This window comes from Fringilla coelebs (assembly GCF_963513975.1).
Source record: "Fringilla coelebs genome assembly, chromosome: 24".
Taxonomy (NCBI): domain Eukaryota; kingdom Metazoa; phylum Chordata; class Aves; order Passeriformes; family Fringillidae; genus Fringilla; species Fringilla coelebs.
Window position 1 is genome coordinate 6,052,138 of NC_140050.1, and position 18,273 is coordinate 6,070,410.

The 18,273-nt window shown below is 63.3% G+C and overlaps 2 protein-coding genes across 2 annotated transcripts; both read right to left on the minus strand.

Annotated features, from left to right (window-relative positions):
- Positions 1-1,812: 1,812 nt before the first annotated feature.
- Positions 1,813-10,803, minus strand: YJEFN3 (YjeF N-terminal domain containing 3; the record flags this gene model as incomplete). Its single annotated transcript, XM_084221035.1, has 6 exons — positions 1,813-2,023; positions 3,908-4,061; positions 5,431-5,544; positions 5,666-5,776; positions 8,548-8,656; positions 10,757-10,803. 6 exons carry the CDS (start codon positions 10,801-10,803, stop codon positions 1,821-1,823), a joined length of 738 nt encoding a protein of 245 aa, XP_084077161.1. The 3' UTR covers positions 1,813-1,820.
- Positions 10,804-11,667: 864 nt separating this feature from the next.
- NDUFA13 (NADH:ubiquinone oxidoreductase subunit A13) lies at positions 11,668-15,685 on the minus strand. The gene is made up of 5 exons (XM_084221015.1): positions 15,555-15,685; positions 15,338-15,416; positions 13,684-13,755; positions 13,046-13,115; positions 11,668-11,969 (listed from the first exon to the last, which is right to left on the minus strand). The coding sequence occupies exons 1-5, from the start codon at positions 15,646-15,648 to the stop codon at positions 11,850-11,852; spliced, it is 435 nt and encodes a 144-aa protein (XP_084077141.1). The 5' UTR covers positions 15,649-15,685; the 3' UTR covers positions 11,668-11,849.
- Between the last annotated feature and the right edge of the window lie 2,588 nt (positions 15,686-18,273).

The window sequence follows — 18,273 nt, forward strand, 5'->3', positions numbered from 1 at the left end:
ACCGGGAGGGCATCGGGGGACACCGGGGAGGCACCGGGAGTGTACGGAGGGCACTGGGGGGCACCGGAGGGCACCGAGGGACACCGGGGGGCATTTGGGGGCACCGGGAGGGCACCGGGGAAGGCACCGGGGGGTTCGGGATCAGCGGCCCCGGCGCGCGGAAATCCCGGCGCATTCCCGGCATTCCGGCGGCTCCCGGGGCCGGAGGGGACAGAGGGGACAGTGGGGACAGTGGGGACACAGGGGACGGTCCCCAGGGGTGGCGCGTGCTGTCCCCGTGCTCCCAGGGCTGTCCCGCGTCCCTTTCCTGGGATTTTTGGTGACATTTTGGTGACATTTTGGTGACACTCGTGCCCACCGCTGTCCCCGCGGGAGGGTGGCGGGGGAGGTGACACCGCTCTGGAGGTGACACCGCTCTGGAGGTGACACCGCGGTGGCACTGCCAGGGTCGGGGGGGTCAGCCCGGCTGCCCAGGCCAGGACGTGTCCCCAACCCGGGGTCACCAGGGGATTCTTTGGGGCCACCAGGGGTTTTTGGGGTCCCAGGGCCACCACCGCTGTAGTTTTGGGGTCACAAGGTCACCACTGCTTTATTTGGGGTCCCGGGGCCACCACCGGGGGTTTTTGGGGTCCCGGGGCCACCACCGGGGGTTTTTGGGGTCCCGGGGCCACCACCGGGGGTTTTTGGGGTCCCGGGGTCACCACCGGGGGTTTTTGGGGTCCCGGGGTCACCAGGGGTTTCTTTGGGGTCCCAGGGCCACCAAGGATTAAATTGGGGTCACAAGGTCACCACTGCTTTATTTGGGGTCCCAGGGACATCGGCAGGGATTTATTTGGGGTCCAGGGGGGATTTTTGGGGTCCCAGGGGGTTTTGAGGTCACAGGAGCATTTTTGGGGTCAAAGGGTATTTTTGGAGGTCCCAGGGTATTTTTTGGGGGGGGTCCCAGGAGTTTTGGGGGTCCCAGGGTGTTTTTGGAAGGTCCCAGGGTATTTTTGGGGTCCCAGGGTATTTTTGGGGTCACAGGAGCATTTTTGGGGTCCCAGGGTGTTTTTGGGAGGTCCCAGGGTGTTTTTTGGGGGGTCCCATGGAGTTTTGGGGTCCCAGGGTATTTTTTGGGGTCCCAGGGAGTGTTGTTTTGGGGTCCCAGGCTGTTTTTGGGGTCCCAGGGTATTTTTGGGGTCCCAGGCTGTTTTTGGGGGGGGGGGGTCCCATGAGTTTTGGGGTCACAGGGGGATTTGGGGTCCCAGGGTATTTTGGGGGGTCCCAGGGGGATTTCTGGGGGGAGTCCCAGGGTGTTTTGGGGTCCCAGAAGGGTCCCAGGCTGGTTTTGGGGTCCCAGGGGGTATTTTCGGGATCCCAGGCTGTTTTTGGGGTCACAGGGGCACCACGCAGTCGCTGCCCGGGTACTTGGCGGGGCCCAGGGGGTTTTTGGGGTCCCAGGGTGGTTTTTTGGGGGATCCCAGGTGTTTTGGGGTCCCAGGCTGTTTTTGGGGGGTGTCCCAGGGTGTTTTTGGGGTCCCAGGGTGTTTTAAGGTCCCAGGGTATTTTTTGGGGTCCCAGGTTATTTTCGGGGTCCCAGGCTGTTTTTGGGGTCCCAGGGTATTTTTTGGGGGGGATCCCAGGCTGTTTTTGGGGTCCCAGGGTGGTTTTGGGGTCCCAGGGTGGTTTTTGGGGTGTCCCAGGGTATTTTTGGGGGTGTCCCAGGGTATTTTTGGGGTCACAGGGGCACCACGCAGTCGCTGCCCGGGTACTCGGCGGGGCCCAGGGGGTTTTTGGGGTCCCAGGGGGTATTTTTGGGGTGTCCCAGGGTGTTTTTGGGGTCACAGGGGCACCACGCAGTCGCTGCCCGGGTACTCGGGGGGTTCCAGCCCGAATTTCCGCCGCAGCTCCTCGGGCACGAAGCGCCCGGCCAGGAAGTGGCGCCGGCCCCGGAAGCGCCGCGAGGCCTCCTTGGGAGCCACCAGCGACACCAAAACCTCCGGGCTGATGTCACCGCTGCCACCACCCCCGCCCGGGGACCAGCCTGCGGGGACAGCCGGGGGACAGCCATCATTGGGACTGCGGGGACAGCAGGGACAGCCAGGGGGACAGCGGGGATGGGGACAGCAGGGACACTTAGGGACAGCAGGGACACCCAGGAATAGGGGGGACAGCCGTCACCCGGACTGCAGGGACAGAGGGGACAGCCAGGGGGACAGAGGGGACATCTGGGGGACAGCAGGGACAGCGAGGAAAGCCGGGGGACAGGGGTCACCGGGACTGTGGGGACAGCCGGGGACAGCCAGGGGGACAGGGGGAACACCCAGGGACAGAGGGGACAGCCAGGAGACTGCGGGGACAGCGAGGGGACAGCGGGGACAGCCGGGGGCAGAGGGGATGGGGACTGCAGGGACACCTGGGGACACTTGGGGACAGCCGGGGGGACAGCGGGGGGACAGATGGGGGCAGCAGGGACACCCTGGGACAGAGGGGACACCCAGGGACAGCCGGGGGCAGAGGGGACATCTGGGGGACAGCGGGGACAGGGGGGACAGGGGGGACAGCTGGGGGGGACAGCGGGGGGGACAGTGGGGAAAGAGGGGACAGTGGGGACAGAGGGGACAGCCAGGGGACAGCCAGGACACAGCGAGGACACCAGGGGGACAACAGGGACAGTGGGGACAGGGGGGAACCAGGGGGGGACAGCAGGGACACTTGGGGACAGCGAGGACAGCCGGAGGGACAGTAGGGACACCCAGGGACAGCTGGGGGCAGAGGGGACACCAGGGGGACAGCAGGGACATGGACAGGGAACTGGGGGACACTGGGGGACACGGGGAACACCTGGGGACAGGAGGGACAGCTGGGGACAGGGGGGATACCAGGGGACACCAAGGGACACGGACAGGGGACGGGGACAGCCGGGGGACACACCCACCCCGCGGACAGGGGACACGAGTGACAGCAGGGGACACGGATCGGTCGGGGGGTCACGGACAGGGGACAGGGGTGACCCCGGGTGACACACGCCACGCCCTTGGGGACACTCGGGGCGGCTCGGGGGTCCCGGTGGCACCGGGGAGGTGACAGGGAGGGCACAGGGAGGGGACAGGGGTGGCAGGGGCAGGGACACCCCCCCCCCGGTGAGGGTGACATGGCCAGGCCGGGAGCGGGGACACGGCTGGTGACAATGCCAGCTGCCGGTGACGTCATGTCTCGGCCCGGGCACTTTGTTATTTCCTGTGGATGTCCCCAACCCCGCCAGGGCCACCGCGGGGGGGCGGGGATGTCCCCAAGGGCCACCAGGGATGGTCTGGGGATGTCCCCAAGGGCCACCATGGGGGGGTCCGGGAATGTCCCCAAGGGCCACCGTGGGGGGGTCTGGGGATGTCCCCAAGGGCCACCATGGGGGATTCTGGGATGTCCCCAAGGGCCACCATGGGGGGGTCCGGGGATGTCCCCAATCCCTCCTGGACCCTCAGGGGGGTCCCGGGAATGTCCCCAAGGGCCACCGGGGGGAGTCCGGGGATGTCCCCAAGGGCCACTGGGGGATGTCTGGGGATGTCCCCACCCTGCCAGGGCCACCGCGGCGTGGGAGGGGGGACCAGGGGGACACCCGAGGGGACACAGGGGACACCCAAGGGGACACGGGCAGCACCTGAGGGGACACGGGCAGCACCTGAGGGGACACAGGGGACACCCGAGGGGACACAGGGGACACCCGAGGGGACATGAGGGACACCTGAAGGGACATGGGGGACACCAGAGGGGCCACAGGGGACACCAGAGGGGACACGGGGGACACTCGAGGGGACATGGGGGACACCAGAGGGGACACGAGGGACACCCAAGGGGACACGAGGGACACCGAGGGGACACAGGGGACACCGAGGGGACACGGGGGACACCGAGGGGACACGGGCCGCACCTGAGGGGACATCCAGGCTGACGATGGGGATGCGGACGTGCCGCAGGGTGGCCAGGATGGCCGCGCACGGCTCCGTCCCCTCTGTCCCCTCTGTCCCCTCTGCCCCCAGCACCGCGTCCACCACGGCGTTGTAGGCGTCGTCGATCAGCTGCACCTGCAGGCGACAATCGCGACAATCACAGCGACAATCGCGACAATCACAGCGACAATCGCGACAATCGCGGTGTCCCCGCGTCACCTTAAAACAAAAAACCCCAAATCCCGCCCGCCCCGAGCGGGAGGGGCCGCGGAGCCGAGCCCGGGACGGCGAATTTTGGGTCAAATTCCTCCGTTCCCAGCGCTGGGAGGTTCCAAAAATAACAGAGCCGGTGGCTGCGGGCAGCGGGCGCTGGATTTTCGGGATTTTCGGGATTTTCGGGATTTTCGGGATTTTTTTCGGGATTTTTTTTGGGATTTTCTGGATTTTTTGGCATTCCCGGGATCCCAGCAGCGGCGGGATGGGGAGGGGAGAGAGGGGGAGAGGGAGGGAGAAAAGGAGGAAAGTTTGGGGGGGTTTGGGGAGGGGGAAAAGGGAGAAAAATGGAGATTTTGGGGTATGGAGAGGGAGAAAAGCAGATCCGGGGGGTTTGGGGGATTTGGGGGAATTTGGGGGTTTGGGGAAGGGGAAAGGGAAGGAGAAGAGGGATGAGGAGGGGGATTTGGGGGATTTGGGATTTGGAGAGGGGGAAAAGGGAGAAAAAGGGGGGAAAGCAGGAAGATTTGGGGGTTCACAAGGGGAAAAGGGGAGGATGAGGGAGATTTGGGGGTTCACAGGAGGAACAGGGAGGATCAGGGGGATTTGGGGGTTCCCAGGAGGATTTGGGGGTTCCCAGGGGGATTTGGGGGTTCACAGGAGGAACAGGGGAGGAGAAGGGAATAACCAGGGGGATTTGGGATTTGGAGAGGGGAAAAGGGGAGGAGAAGGGATCAAGCAGGAGGATTTGGGGGTTCACAGGGGGAACAGGGGAGGATCAGGGGGATTTGGGGGTTCACAGGGGGATTTGGGGGTTCACAGGGGGAAAAGGGGAGGATCAGGGGGATTTGGGGGTTCACAAGGGGAAAAGGGGGTTCCCAGGGGGATTTGGGGGTTCCCAGGGGGAAAAGGGGAGGATCAGGAGGATTTGGGGGTTCACAGGAGGAACAGGGAGGATCAGGGGGATTTGAGGATTCACAGGAGGATTTGGAGGTTCACAGGGGGAAAAGGGGAGGATCAGGGGAATTTGGGGGTTCCCAGGCGGATTTGGGGGTTCCCAGGTGGATTTGGGGGTTCCCAGGAGGATTTGGGGGTTCCCAGGAGGAACAGGGGAGGATCAGGGGGATTTGGGGGTTCACAAGGGGAAAAGGGGGTTCCCAGGGATATTTGGGGGTTCCCAGGGATATTTGGGGGTTCCCAGGCGGATTTGGGGGTTCCCAGGGGGATTTGGGGGTTCCCAGGCGGATCAGGGGACAGAAGGGGACACCAGGGGGCCGTGGGGCGGGGTCACCTCGGCGGGCAGGTAGGACAGGAAGGGGATGTCCATCTTCTCGCACTGCGTGGTGAAGTCGCGGTGCAGAGGATCCGGGGAGCGCTTGGGGTAGAAGATGGTGGGCTCGTAATCCTGCGGGAAAAACGGAGCCTGGGCTCGTAATCCTGCGGGAAAAACGGAGCCCTGGAGCCGGGGGGGCCGGGAGGAAGGCCCGGGGAGGAGGAGGAGGAGGGCGGGGGGCAGAGGTACCCACGAAGCTGCGCAGGTGGCGGGCGCACGCCAGCCCCACGGCCCCGATCCGCGCCGGCCCGCACGCCACCAACAGCGTGGGCTGCCGGCGGCGCAGGGAGCGCAGCGGGAACGCCTGCGGGACAGGGGGACAGCGTCAGTGAGGGGATGGGGACAGGGACAGTGAGGGGACGGGGACAGGGTCAGTGAGGGGACAGGGACAGGGGGACACAGTCACAGCGGGAACGCCTGCGGGACAGGGACAGGGGGACAGTGTTAGTGAGGGGACGGGGACAGTGTCAGTGAGGGGATGGGGACAGTGTCACTGAGGGGATGGGGACAGTGTCACTGAGGGGATGGGGACAGGGGGACACAGTCACAGCGGGAACGCCTGCGGGACAGGGACAGGGACAGCGTCACTGAGGGGACAGGGGGACAGTGTCACTGAGGGGACGGGGACAGGGACAGGGGGACAGTGTCAGTGAGGGGACAGGGACAGGGGGACAGGGTCACTGAGGGGATGGGGACAGTGTCAGTGAGGGGATGGGGACAGGGACAGGGGGACAGGGACAGTGTCACTGAGGGGATGGGGACAGGGACAGGGGGACACAGTCACAGCGGGAACGCCTGCGGGACAGGGACAGGGGGACAGTGTCAGTGAGGGGACAGGGGGACAGGGGGACAGTGTCAGTGAGGGGATGGGGACAGGGACAGGGGGACAGGGACAGTGTCACTGAGGGGACAGGGACAGTGTCACTGAGGGGATGGGGACAGTGTCACTGAGGGGACAGGGACAGGGACAGGGACAGGGGGACAGCGTCACTGAGGGGATGGGGACAGTGTCACTGAGGGGATGGGGACAGGGACAGGGACAGTGTCGCTGAGGGGACGGGGACAGGGGGACAGTGTCACTGAGGGGACAGGGGGACAGTGTCAGTGAGGGGACAGGGACAGCGTCACTGAGGGGATGGGGACAGTGTCACTGAGGGGATGGGGACAGGGACAGGGGGACAGGGACAGCGTCACTGAGGGGACAGGGACGGGGGGACAGTGTCACTGAGGGGACAGGGGGACAGGGACAGGGGGACACAGTCACAGCGGGAACGCCTGCGGGGACAGGGGGACAGTGTCACTGCAGGGACAGGGACAGGGGGACAGGAGGACACGGTCACAGTGGGGGCAGGGACAGAGGGACAGTGGGGACAGGGGGACAGTGTCACTGAGGGGACAGGGACAGCGGGACAAGGGGGACACCGAGGGACAGCGGGCACACGGTCACACCGGGGGACAGGGACAGCAGGGAGGCACCGTCACACGGAGGGACAGGGGACAGCGGGGTGGCACTGTCTCATGGGTGGCACTGTCTCATGGGTGGCACTGTCACAGGGCAGGGACACGGGGACACAGGGATGGCCCAGAGTCACTCAGGGACACGGCAGGGGGAGCAGGGCAAAGGCTGTGGGGACATGGGGATGTGACAGTGGCACTGCCACAGGGTGCCCAGGGTGGGATGAGGATGATGCCCACGGTGGGATGAAGATGATGCCCACAGGGGGACGAGGATGATGCCCAGGGAGGGATGAAGATGATGCCCGTACTGAGGTGAGGCTGGTGCCCGTGGTGGAATTCCAAGGTGGGCTCAGGAAGATGCCCAGGGTGGGATGGGGAAGGTGCCCCGGGTGGGGCCAGGATGGTGCCCAAGGTGGGATCAAGGCAATGCCCGGGGTGGGATGGGGATGATGCCCGTGGCACCCTCAGGGTGATGTCCATGACACCCTTAGGGTGATGCCCATGGTACCCTCGGGGTGATGCCCAGGGTGGGATGGGGATGATGCCCGTGGTACCCTCAGGGTGATGCCCATGGTACCCTCAGGATGATGCCCGTGGTACCCTCGGGGTGATGTCCCTGTCACCCTCGGGATGATGCCCGTGGTGGGATGGGGATGATGCCCGTGGTACCCCCGGAGTGATGCCCGTGGTACCCTCGGGGTGATGCCCCTGACACCCTTGGGGTGATGCCCGTGGTGGGATGGGGATGATGCCCGTGGTACCCTCGGGGTGATGCCTGTGACACCCTCGGGGTGATGCCCATGGTACCCCCGGGGTGATGCCCGTGGTACCCTCGGGGTGATGCCCACGGCAGGACCACGGGGATGCCCCGGCTGGGCCGAGGACGCTGCCCGGGCCGGGCCGTGCCCGCGGCCCCCCCGTCCCCGTTCCCGTCCCCGTCCCGCCCGCTGCACATTCCAGGATGGCTCGGCAGGGAGGGAGGCAGGGAGGGAGGGACGCTCTGTTTATCCACTGACGGATTTTTTCCTGCTCACGGATCCTGGCTCCCGGAGCCGTCCCCACTGCCCGCAGCGGGACACGGCCCCGGTAGCCCGGGCCTGGCCCCGCCCGCCGGCACCTCCTGGCCCCGGGGACACGGGAGCGGGGACACCGCGGGGACACCCCGGCCGGCCGGGGGAGCCGGGGATGGGGGGGTCCCAGAGGAAGAGGAGGATGCCGAGCCCCAGGTGGGGTCAGGGACGCTGCAACAGCTCCGGCACCAAAACATTTCTGCTCCTCGGGCAGCGCTCGGAGCAGGGAAGGGCCGATGGAAAAGCTGAGGCGGGCGCGGAGCGCTCGGGCCCGAGGCACAAAGCTGCCCTTGATGGTCCCCGGCTCCTCCTCCTCCTCCTCCTCCTCTTCCTCCTCCTCACATCCCGCGCCAGCCCCGGGCGATCCCCGCAGCAGCGACATCGCCGGGGCACGGGGACACCTGGGCACCTCTGGGGACCCCCACGGCCCCAACCCGACCCCCGGGACCGGCTGAACATCCCCCGGGACGGGCTGAGCATCCCCCTCCCCGTGGGGACCCCAGCCCCTCTGGGTGTCCCCAGCCCCTCTGGGTGTCCCCAGCCCCACCTTGGTGACAGCCACGGCACAGGCGTGTCCCCAGATCTCGATCAGCTGCTGCCTCCCGAAGCGATAATCCTCCAGCAGCTCCTTCTCCATGGCCTCCGCCTCCGCCTGGCTGCCTTGGGGACAGTCCCCGCTCAGGACAGGGGGACAGAGCTGTCCCCACCCCCCCGAGAGGATTCGGGACCCCGCTCCACCCCCGGGACGGGATTTTGGGACACGGGGCGGGGGGCTCGGGGTGGGCACGGCGGTGGGGACGGGCACGGAGGTCACACCGATGTCACACGGAGGTCACACGGATGTCACACGGATGTCGCACGGAGGGGACCGTGACCCCACGGGCCGGGGCGGGAGCGGCGCTCGGCCGAGCTGGCGGCGGCCCCGGTTCCCCGGTTACATAAAAGCGAACAAAGCCGCGGTTGTTCCGCCGCCGCCGAGCCCGGAGCTGGCAGCGCCCAGCGCGACAATAATTGCTCACATCTGTTGGCTTCACCTGCGCGGGCGGAGCGGCCTGGGCCACCTCCAGCGCCCGCCGGGAGGGAACGCCAGCCCCGCCGGGACGGGATCCCGGCGGTACCGGGAGGAGCTGGGGGGATCCAGACCCCGCCGTACCCCGGGTTGGGGGGAAACCGCTCAGAGCCAGCCCGGGAGGGGAGCTGGGACTGCCGGGGCAGCTGAGGGATCCCGGGTCGGGGTCCCTGATCGGGGTCCCGGGTTGGGGTCCCTGATCGGGGTCCCAGGTTGGGTCCTTGATTGGGGTCCCGGATCGGGGTCCCGGGTTGGGGTCCCTGATTGGGGTCCCGGGTTGCGGCCCCAGGCTGCAGGGTGGTCCCTCCCCATCCAGGCTGTCCCCACGGAGCAGCCAGGTCCTGGCAGAACCCAAAAAAATCCCTTTTCGCTCCAGCAGGGCCCCAGCAAGATCCCTCATTCCCACATCCCAGTCCTTGGCTGTCCTGATAAACCTGCCAGGAAAACTGAATCCCACATTCCCACATTCCCGTCCCATCCCTGTCCCCAATCCTTTGGTGCCCTCTAGTGAGTCCCAGCCCTGTCCCAGCCCCACACGGGCGGCTCTGGGGAGAAAACCGGGGGGCAGAAGGGACGGGAAGGGACCGAGCGGTGCGGGGAGCCCCTCCCGCGGCGGGCGGGGGTGGCGGGGGTGGCCGGGCCCAGCTGTGTTGTCCCTCGCCCAACAAAAGCCGCAATTCCCGGAGAACATTGTCCCTAATCGCTGCTGGCAGGGACACTCCGGGCTGGCAGGGACACCCGCTGGCTCCGCGGAGCTGGCACCGGCCCCGGGCGGGGACACGGCCGGGGACACGGCCGGGGCCTCCCCGGGAGATGCGGCCCCACCCCCGGAACGCATCCCGGTCCCGCATCCCATTCCCGCATCCCGGTCCCACATCCCGGTCCCGCATCCCCGATCCACATTCCGGTCCCGCATCCCCGATCCACATCCCGGTCCCACATCCCGGTCCCACATCCCCGTCCCATATCCCGGTCCCGCATCCCGGTTCCACATCCAGGTCCTGCATCCCCGTCCCATATCCCGGTCCCGCATCCCGGTCCCGCATCCCCGATCCATATCCCGACTCTATCCCGGCTGTGTCCCCTCTCCGCGTCCCCGCTCCACGCCCCAATCCCGCATCCCAGTCCTGTATCCCGGTTCCGCATCCCGGTCGCATTCCCCGTTCCCGTTCCGCTGCTCCCTCCCGGTACAGCCCGGCCGTGGGACCCTCCCGTCCCCGCCGCCCGTCCCCGCCGTCCTCGGTGTTCCGGTGTCCCCGTTGTTCCCGCCGCATGTCCCCGCTGTCCCCGGTGTTCCGGTGTCCCCGGTGTTGTCGCTGTCCCCGCTGTCCCCATCCCGGCCCATCCCGGGTCCCGCGCTCCTCTCCCGCCGCCTCCCGGAGCATCCCCGCCGCAGCCATGGAGACCCGGGATGCGGTTGCTCGGGCAACGGCGGCTCCGTGGGTACCGACTCCCCCTCCCCGGCCCCAGGGGACACCCGTGGGGACCGGGACCCCGCCCGGGGGTGCCGCGGGCAGCGCGCGGGGGCTGGCACCGAGCCGGGGCAGCTCCCGGGGCAGCGGGGAGCTCCCGTTCCACCCCCGCGGGGTCCCGGCACCGGGGAACGGGGCCCGTCCCGGGGCAGCCCCGGCTGAACGGCACCGCCCGGAGCCACCGGGGGTGCTCCTCGGGGGGACCCCGGGCTCACCTGAGGTACCGGGGCGGCTCCCGGGACGGGCAGGGCGTGGAGCTCATGGCGGGGAGCGGGACGGGAGCGGCGGCGAAACCGAACCCCCGGCAGGACCGGACGCGGCGCGAGCTGCACGGAGCCTCCGTTCACGGCTGGACCGGATCCGCTGGAATCTCCGCGGAGCCTCCGGTCGGAGCGGATCCTCCGGGAATGCCGAGGATGCTCCGGTCGGAGCGGATCCCCCGGGAATGCCGAGGATGCTCCGGTCGGAGCGGATCCCCCGGGAATGCCGAGGATGCTCCGGTCCCACCGGATCCCCCGGGAATGCCGAGGATGCTCCGGTCCCACCGGATCCCCCGGGAATGCCGAGGATGCTCCGGTCGGAGCGGGGCCGGCGCTCGGCGGTGCCGCCCGGGGGGAGGCGGCTCCGGTGCCCCCGCCCCGCTCCCGGCCCGGCCCCGCCGCCCGTGGTTCCCACCCGGGAATTCCAACCCGGCTGAATTTTGGGGTTAAACCCCTCCAGATCGGGACTTTTCCAGCGGCCCCTCCCTCCATCCCCAAATTCCCAGCCCGAATTCCCGGGAAAATCCCTCGGGAGCTGCCGAATTCCAGGGAGAGAGAGAGAGCGGAGTCCGGGAGCCACGGGGATCCCAAATCCCAAAGGGGAGATCCCAAATCCCAAAGGGGATGGGGGAGAGATTCCAATCCTAAATCAGGGCATCCCAATCCCAAAGGGGGGTCCCCAATCCCAAAAGGGAGATCCCAATCCCAAAAGGAGGATCCCAATCCCAAAAGGGAGATCCCAAATCCCAAAGTGTGTGTGTGGGGGATTCCAATCCTAAATCAGGGCATCCCAATCCCACAAGAAGATCCCAAATCCCAAAGGGGGCAGATCCCAATTCCCAGGGACACTTGCAATCCCCAAAGGATTTATTTATTTACTTATTCATTATTTATTAATTATTAACGAGCAGGAGCCAGAACAAGCTCGGGATGGGGGACTCAGCCTGGAGAGGGACAGGAAAAGGGGGGAAAGTTCTGGAAGGAGCCGGGAGAGGCGGCCTGGGGGTCTGGGGTGGGTCTGGGGTGGGTCTGGGGTGGGTTTGGGGTGTCAGACGTAGTTCTGCAGCCCGAACTTCTCGCGGTCCAGCTCGGCCGGGGGCCGCAGGTAGTAGAGCTCCTCCAGCGTGGGGGGCACCCAGCGATCCGTGTGGAACCGGGACTCGCCCACCTGCAACCGGGACCACCGGGAATCACCGGGAATTGTACTGGGAATTGCTGGGAATTGTGTCAGGAATCACCGGGGATTGTGTCGGGAATTGCTGGGAATTGTACTGAGAATCACCGGGAATTGTGTCGGGAATCACCGGGGATTGTGTTGGGGATTGTGTCGGGAATCACCGGGGATTGTGTTGGGGATTGTGTCGGGAATCACCGGGGATTGTGTTGTTAATTCCCGGGATTCCCGGGAGGAGCTGCTCCCCCCGCCCGGGAGCTCCCGGAGCCGATGGAGGGAGGGCGGCTCCACCCCACAGAGCAGGGGGGACACAGAGTGCCAGGGGATCCCAAATCCAAGGAGCCAAATCCCAGGGGACCCCAAATCCATGGAGACACATCCCAAGGGATCCCAAATCCATGGAGACACATCCCAAGGGATCCCAAATCCATGGAGACAAATCCCAGGGCATCCCAAATCCATGGAGCTAAATCCCAGGGGATCCCAAATCCATGGAGCCAAATCCCAGGGGATCCCAAATCCATGGAGACAAATCCCAAGGGATCCCAAATCCAAGGAGCTAAATCCTGTGGGATCCCAAATCCATGGAGACAAATCCCAGGGGATCCCAAATCCAAGGAGCTAAATCCTGTGGGATCCCAAATCCATGGAGACAAACCCCAGGGGATCCCAAATCCAAGGAGCCAAATCCCAGGGGATCCTCAATCCCAGGGGATCCCAAATCAATGGAGACAAATCCCATGGGATCCCAAATCCTGGGAGCCAAATCCCAGGGCATCCCAAATCCCATGGGATCCCAAATCCTGGGAGGGAGCTCGGGGTGCCAGGGCATCCCAAATCAGTGAGAGGGAGCCAAACCCCATGGAATCCCAAATCTAAGGAGCCAAATCCTGTGGGATCCCAGAGGGGACCCCCCCAATTTCCTGCCCCATTCCCCCCGGGATCCCGAACCTTCCAGCCCGGGGTGATCCCAAATCCCCTGGGCTGCCTCCATGGGATCCCAAAGGGGATCCTCCCCATTCCCCCGGGATCCCAGAGGGGATCCCCCCCTTTCCCCCCGGATCCCGAACCTTCCAGCCCGGCACGTCCCGCATGATCTTGGCCTCCTCCTCCAGGTTCTCCCGCAGCAGCCGCAGCGTCCTGAGGGACACAGGGCATGGGAAGGGACCCCAAAATCCCAGTCCCAAAGGAGGTTCCCAATCTCAAAGGAGGTTCCCAATCCCATAAATGAAGTTCCCAATCCCATAAATGAAGTCCCCAATCCCAAATGAAGTCCCCAATCCCACAAATGAAGTTCCCAATCCCAAAGGGAAGTCCCCACTCCCACAAATGAAGTCCCCACTCCCAAATGAAGTCCCCAATCCCAAATGAAGTCCCCAATCCCAAATGAAGTCCCCAATCCCACAAATGAAGTCCCCACTCCCATAAATGAAGTCCCCAATCCCAAATGAAGTCCCCAATCCCAAATGAAGTCCCCAATCCCAAATGAAGTCCCCAATCCCACAAATGAAGTCCCCAATCCCACAAATGAAGTCCCCAACCCCACAAATGAAGTCCCCAATCCCATAAATAAACTCCCCAATCCCACAAATGAAGTCCCCAATCCCACAAATGAAGTCCCCAATCCCAAATGCAGTCCCCACTCCCATAAATGAATCCCCAATCCCATAAATGCAGTCCCTGCTCCCGGCCGTTCCCAGCCCCGCACCTGCGGTCGGACTCCGCCTGCAGCAGCGGCATCAGCGCGATGCGAGCCTCCAGCTCCTCGATCAGCAACCGCCTGCGGGACGGAATGGGAGTACTGGGGGCACTGGGGGCACTGGGGCACTGGGAATGGGGACTGGGGGCACTGGGAATGGGCACTGGGGGCACTGGGAATGGGGCATGAGGCACTGGGGGCACTGGGAATGGGAATGGGGGCACTGGGAATGGGCACTGGGGGCACTGGGAATGGGGACTGGGGGCACTGGGGGCACTGGGAATGGGGACTGGGGCACTGGGGGCACTGGGAATGGGGCACTGAGAGCACTGGGGGCACTGGGAATGGGGCACTGAGAGCACTGGGAATGGGGACTGGGGGCACTGGGAATGGGGACTGGGAATGGGAATGGGGCACTGGGAGCCCTGGGAATGGGCACTGGGAATGGGCACTGGGAGCACTGGGGGGAATGGGAATGGGGCACTGGGAATGGGGACTGGGAACACTGGGGGCACTGGGAATGGGGGCACTGGGAGCACTGGGAATGGGGACTGGGAGCACTGGGGGCACTGGGAATGGGGGCACTGGGGGCACTGGGAATGGGCACTGGGGGCACTGGGGGCACTGGGAGCACTGGGAATGGGGACTGGGGGCACTGGGAATGGGGCACTGGGGGCACTGGGAATGGGACCCTGGGAGCACTGGGAATGGGGACTGGGGGCACTGGGAGCACTGGGAATGGGGACTGGGAGCACTGGGAACGGGGATTGGGGGCACTGGGAACACTGGGAATGGCGCACTTGGGGCACTGGGAACACTGGGAATGGAGACTGGGAGCACTGGGGGCACTGGGAGCACTGGGAATATGGGCACTGAGACCACTGGGAATGGAGCACTGGGAACGGGGCACTGGGGGTACTGGGAATGGGCACTGGGAGCACTGGGAATGGGGGCACTGGGAGCACTGGGAATGGGGCACTGGGGGCACTGGGAGCACTGGGAACACTGGGAATGGGGACTGGGAGCACTGGGAATGGGGGCACTGGGAATGGGGGCACTGGGAGCACTGGGAATGGGGCACTGGGGGCACTGGGAGCACTGGGAATGGGGCACTAGGAGCACTGGGAATGGAGCACTGGGAGCACTGGGAATGGGGCACTGGGAGCACTGGGAATGGGGCACTGGGAGCACTGGGAATGGGGCACTGGGAGCACTGGGAATGGGGAATGGGGCCCTGGGAGCACTGGGGGCACTGAGGGCACTGGGAGCACTGGGAATGGGGCACTGGGAGCACTGGGGGCACTGGGAATGGGGCACTGGGAGCACTGGGGGCACTGGGAATGGGGCACTGGGAGCACTGGGGGCACTGGGAATGGGGCACTGGGGGCACTGGGAGCACTGGGAATGGGACCCTAGGAGCACTGCGAGCACTGGGAATGGGGCACTGAGAGCACCGGGAATAGGGCACTGGGGGCACTGGGGGCACTGGGAGCACTGGGAATGGGGCACTGGGAGCACTGGGGGCACTGGGAGCACTGGGAGCACTGGGAAGGGACGCGGACGGCGCTGAAGGAGGCGGGCGCACCGGGAGCCCATCCCGGGGCCAGAAGCTCCCATCCCCGGGATGGGGCCGGGGACGCCCGCGGGGGGCTCGCAGCGTCACCTGCGCTCGCGGTTCCACCTGACGAGGGTGTAGTAGCCGAGCAGGAGGCTCCCGATGCCGAGCGCGAACATGCTGTACCCTGAGGGCCGGGAGGGCCGTGAGGGCCGTGAGGGGAGCGGGGGCGCTCAGCGCCGAGAGGCCGCGCGGCCCCGCTCCTGGCCCCGCTCCCGCCCCCGCCGCCCCTCGGCGGCGCCTCCGCGGCTCCCGCCGGGCTCACCTGAGAGGCCGCGGCGCGGGAGGTGCCGTTTGTAGTCGATGGGGCCGTAGCCGCCCGGCGGGGGCATGTCCTGCTTCACCTTCGGCGCCGCCATTGCGGCGCTGCTCGGTGACGTCACTGCGGGGCGCCGCCTGCCCGCCCAGTTCCCGCGCGCGGGAAACTCACGTGGTGCGGCCACGTGAGCGGTGGTGTCCGCGCTTAAAGGGGCAACGGGCGCTTAAAAGGGCAATGCCGCTTCAATGCCTCGGGATCATCCCCCATCCAAAGGGACCCATCAATTCCTTGGGATCATCCCCCATCCAAAGGGATCCATCAATTCCTTGGGATCATCCCCCATCCAAAGGGATCCATCAATTCCTTGGGATCATCCCCCTGCCTACTGGGATCCATCAATTCCTTGGGATCATCCCCCTGCCCAATGGGATCCATCAATTCCTTGGGATCATCCCCCCATCCAAAGGGATCCATCAATTCCTTGGGATCATCCCCCCCATCCACCAGGATCCATCAATTCCTTGGGATCATCCCCCACCCACCAGGATCCATCAATTCCTCTTTTCCCAATCCCAGAGCGTGGCCGTGACTCCACTGGTGACTCCTGGGAATTTGGGACAATTCCATGGGAATCAAGGACAATTCCATGGGAATTTCGGACAATTCAATGGGAATTTGGGATGATCCCATGGGAATTTCGGACAACTTCAGGGGGCACAATTCCATGGGGGACAATTCCATGGGAATTTGGGACAATTCCACGGGAATTCAGGACAATTCCATGGGAATTTTGGAAAATTCCATGGGAATTCAGGACAATCCCATGGGAATTCGGGACAATCCCACAGGGGACAATTCCCTGGGAATTTTGGAACAATTCCACCAGAATTCAGGACAATTCCATGGGGGACAATTCCACAGGAATTCAAGACAATCTCATGGGAATTTGGGACAATTCCACGGGAATTTGGGACAATCCCATGGGAATTCAAGACAATTCCATGGGAATTCAAGACAATTCCATGAGAATTTGGGACAATTCCACGGGAATTTCAGACAATTCCACAGGAATTTGGGACAATCCCATGGGAATTCAAGACAATTCCATGGGAATTTGGGACAACTCCACCAGAATTCGGGACAATCCCATGGGAATTCAAGACAATCCCACAGGAATTCAGGACAATCCCACAGGAATTTGGGACAATCCCATTGGAATTCAAGACAACCCCACAGGAACTCCCACGTGGCTCTTCCCAGGCTCCAAGAATTTGGATTTAATCCAGAACAGGATGAAAATTCCATCTGGGAACGTCCTCAGCCCCTTCTCCTTCCAGAGGGACGCGATCCAACGGCTCCCTGAGTTTCCCTGGAATGCTCAGGTGAGATCCAAGGCTGCTGCTGGAGCAGGAATTCCAGGTGGGAACGGGGAAGGCTCTGGATTTATGGATTTGCTGCTTCTGAAGATGTTCCATCCAGAAAATTCCACAGGAAATCCACAAAAATCCCGGATTTTTGCCACCTTTTTTTACCCTTCTCCTGTTTTCCTGATTTTTTTTTGGGAATAATCCTTGGGAGAGGAAGAGAGGAAGGAGCAGATCCACGAGATCCATCCCAACCCCCAAAATCCTGGGAATATGAGGCAGATCCAGGAGTTTCTCTGTTTATTGTCATTCCAATCCCCACCACACCCCCCAATTAATTATTGATTAATTATTAATTATCGATTCTGGATCCTTCCGCTGGCGGGATTAATGAGAATTGTTAAATTTTGGGATTTATTCTGGAATATTTTAGAGAGGGAAAAAATGAACCAAATTTGGGGTTTTTTCCTCCCAAATCTCCCGGAATTTCCTCCATTTCACACCCTGAATTCCCAGTTTTCCATCTGGAATTCAATTCCAATTCTTCCCCTCCAAAAAAAAAAAAAAGGGGGAAAACTGGGAGAACCCAGAGGGGTAAAGGAAGAATTCCCAAAATGAGGATTAAAAAAAAAGTGGAATAAACCCCAAATCTGCTGGAATTTTGGATTTCCTTTGTTTCCCTCAGAAACTGCAGGATATAAAAAATTCAGGATTTTTTTCCAAGCTGAGGAAGAAAAACCTTGGATAGGAAAAAAAAAAAACAACTCCAACTTTTTTTTTTTTGTTGTTTTTTCCAAATCTTTTCCCTTTTTTTTTTTGGGGAAGGAATTCCAAAGGAAAAATAAAAAACCCCACACGGCTCCCCCGTGGGAATTGTGATCCCATGAAAATCCGGGATCTTTTTTATTTCACGAGTTGCTAAAATCTAAAACGACAACGGCGCTTCCTCGTTCTCCGCGGCGTTCCCAGAAAAATTCCCAAAATCCCAGCGGCTCCCAGCGGGAATTTTATGGCTTTAGGGACCCCCCTGGATCCGGGGCACCCCCGGAGCAGGAAAAGGGATCCGGGATCCCCAGGGAGCTGTGGGGAGTTCCAGGAGATCTCTGGGATTTGGGAATCCTAAAGGGGATCCAGGAGATCTCTGGGATTTGGGAATTCCAAAGGGGATCCAGGAGATCTCTGGGATTTGGGAATTCCAAAAACCTCAAGGATTTGGGAATCCCAAAGGGGATCCAGATCTCTGGGATTTGGGAATTCCAAAAGCCTCAAGGATTTGGGAATGCCAAAGGGGATTCAAAAGATCTCTGAGATTTGGGAATCCTAAAGGGGATCCAGGAGATCTCTGGGATTTGGGAATCTTA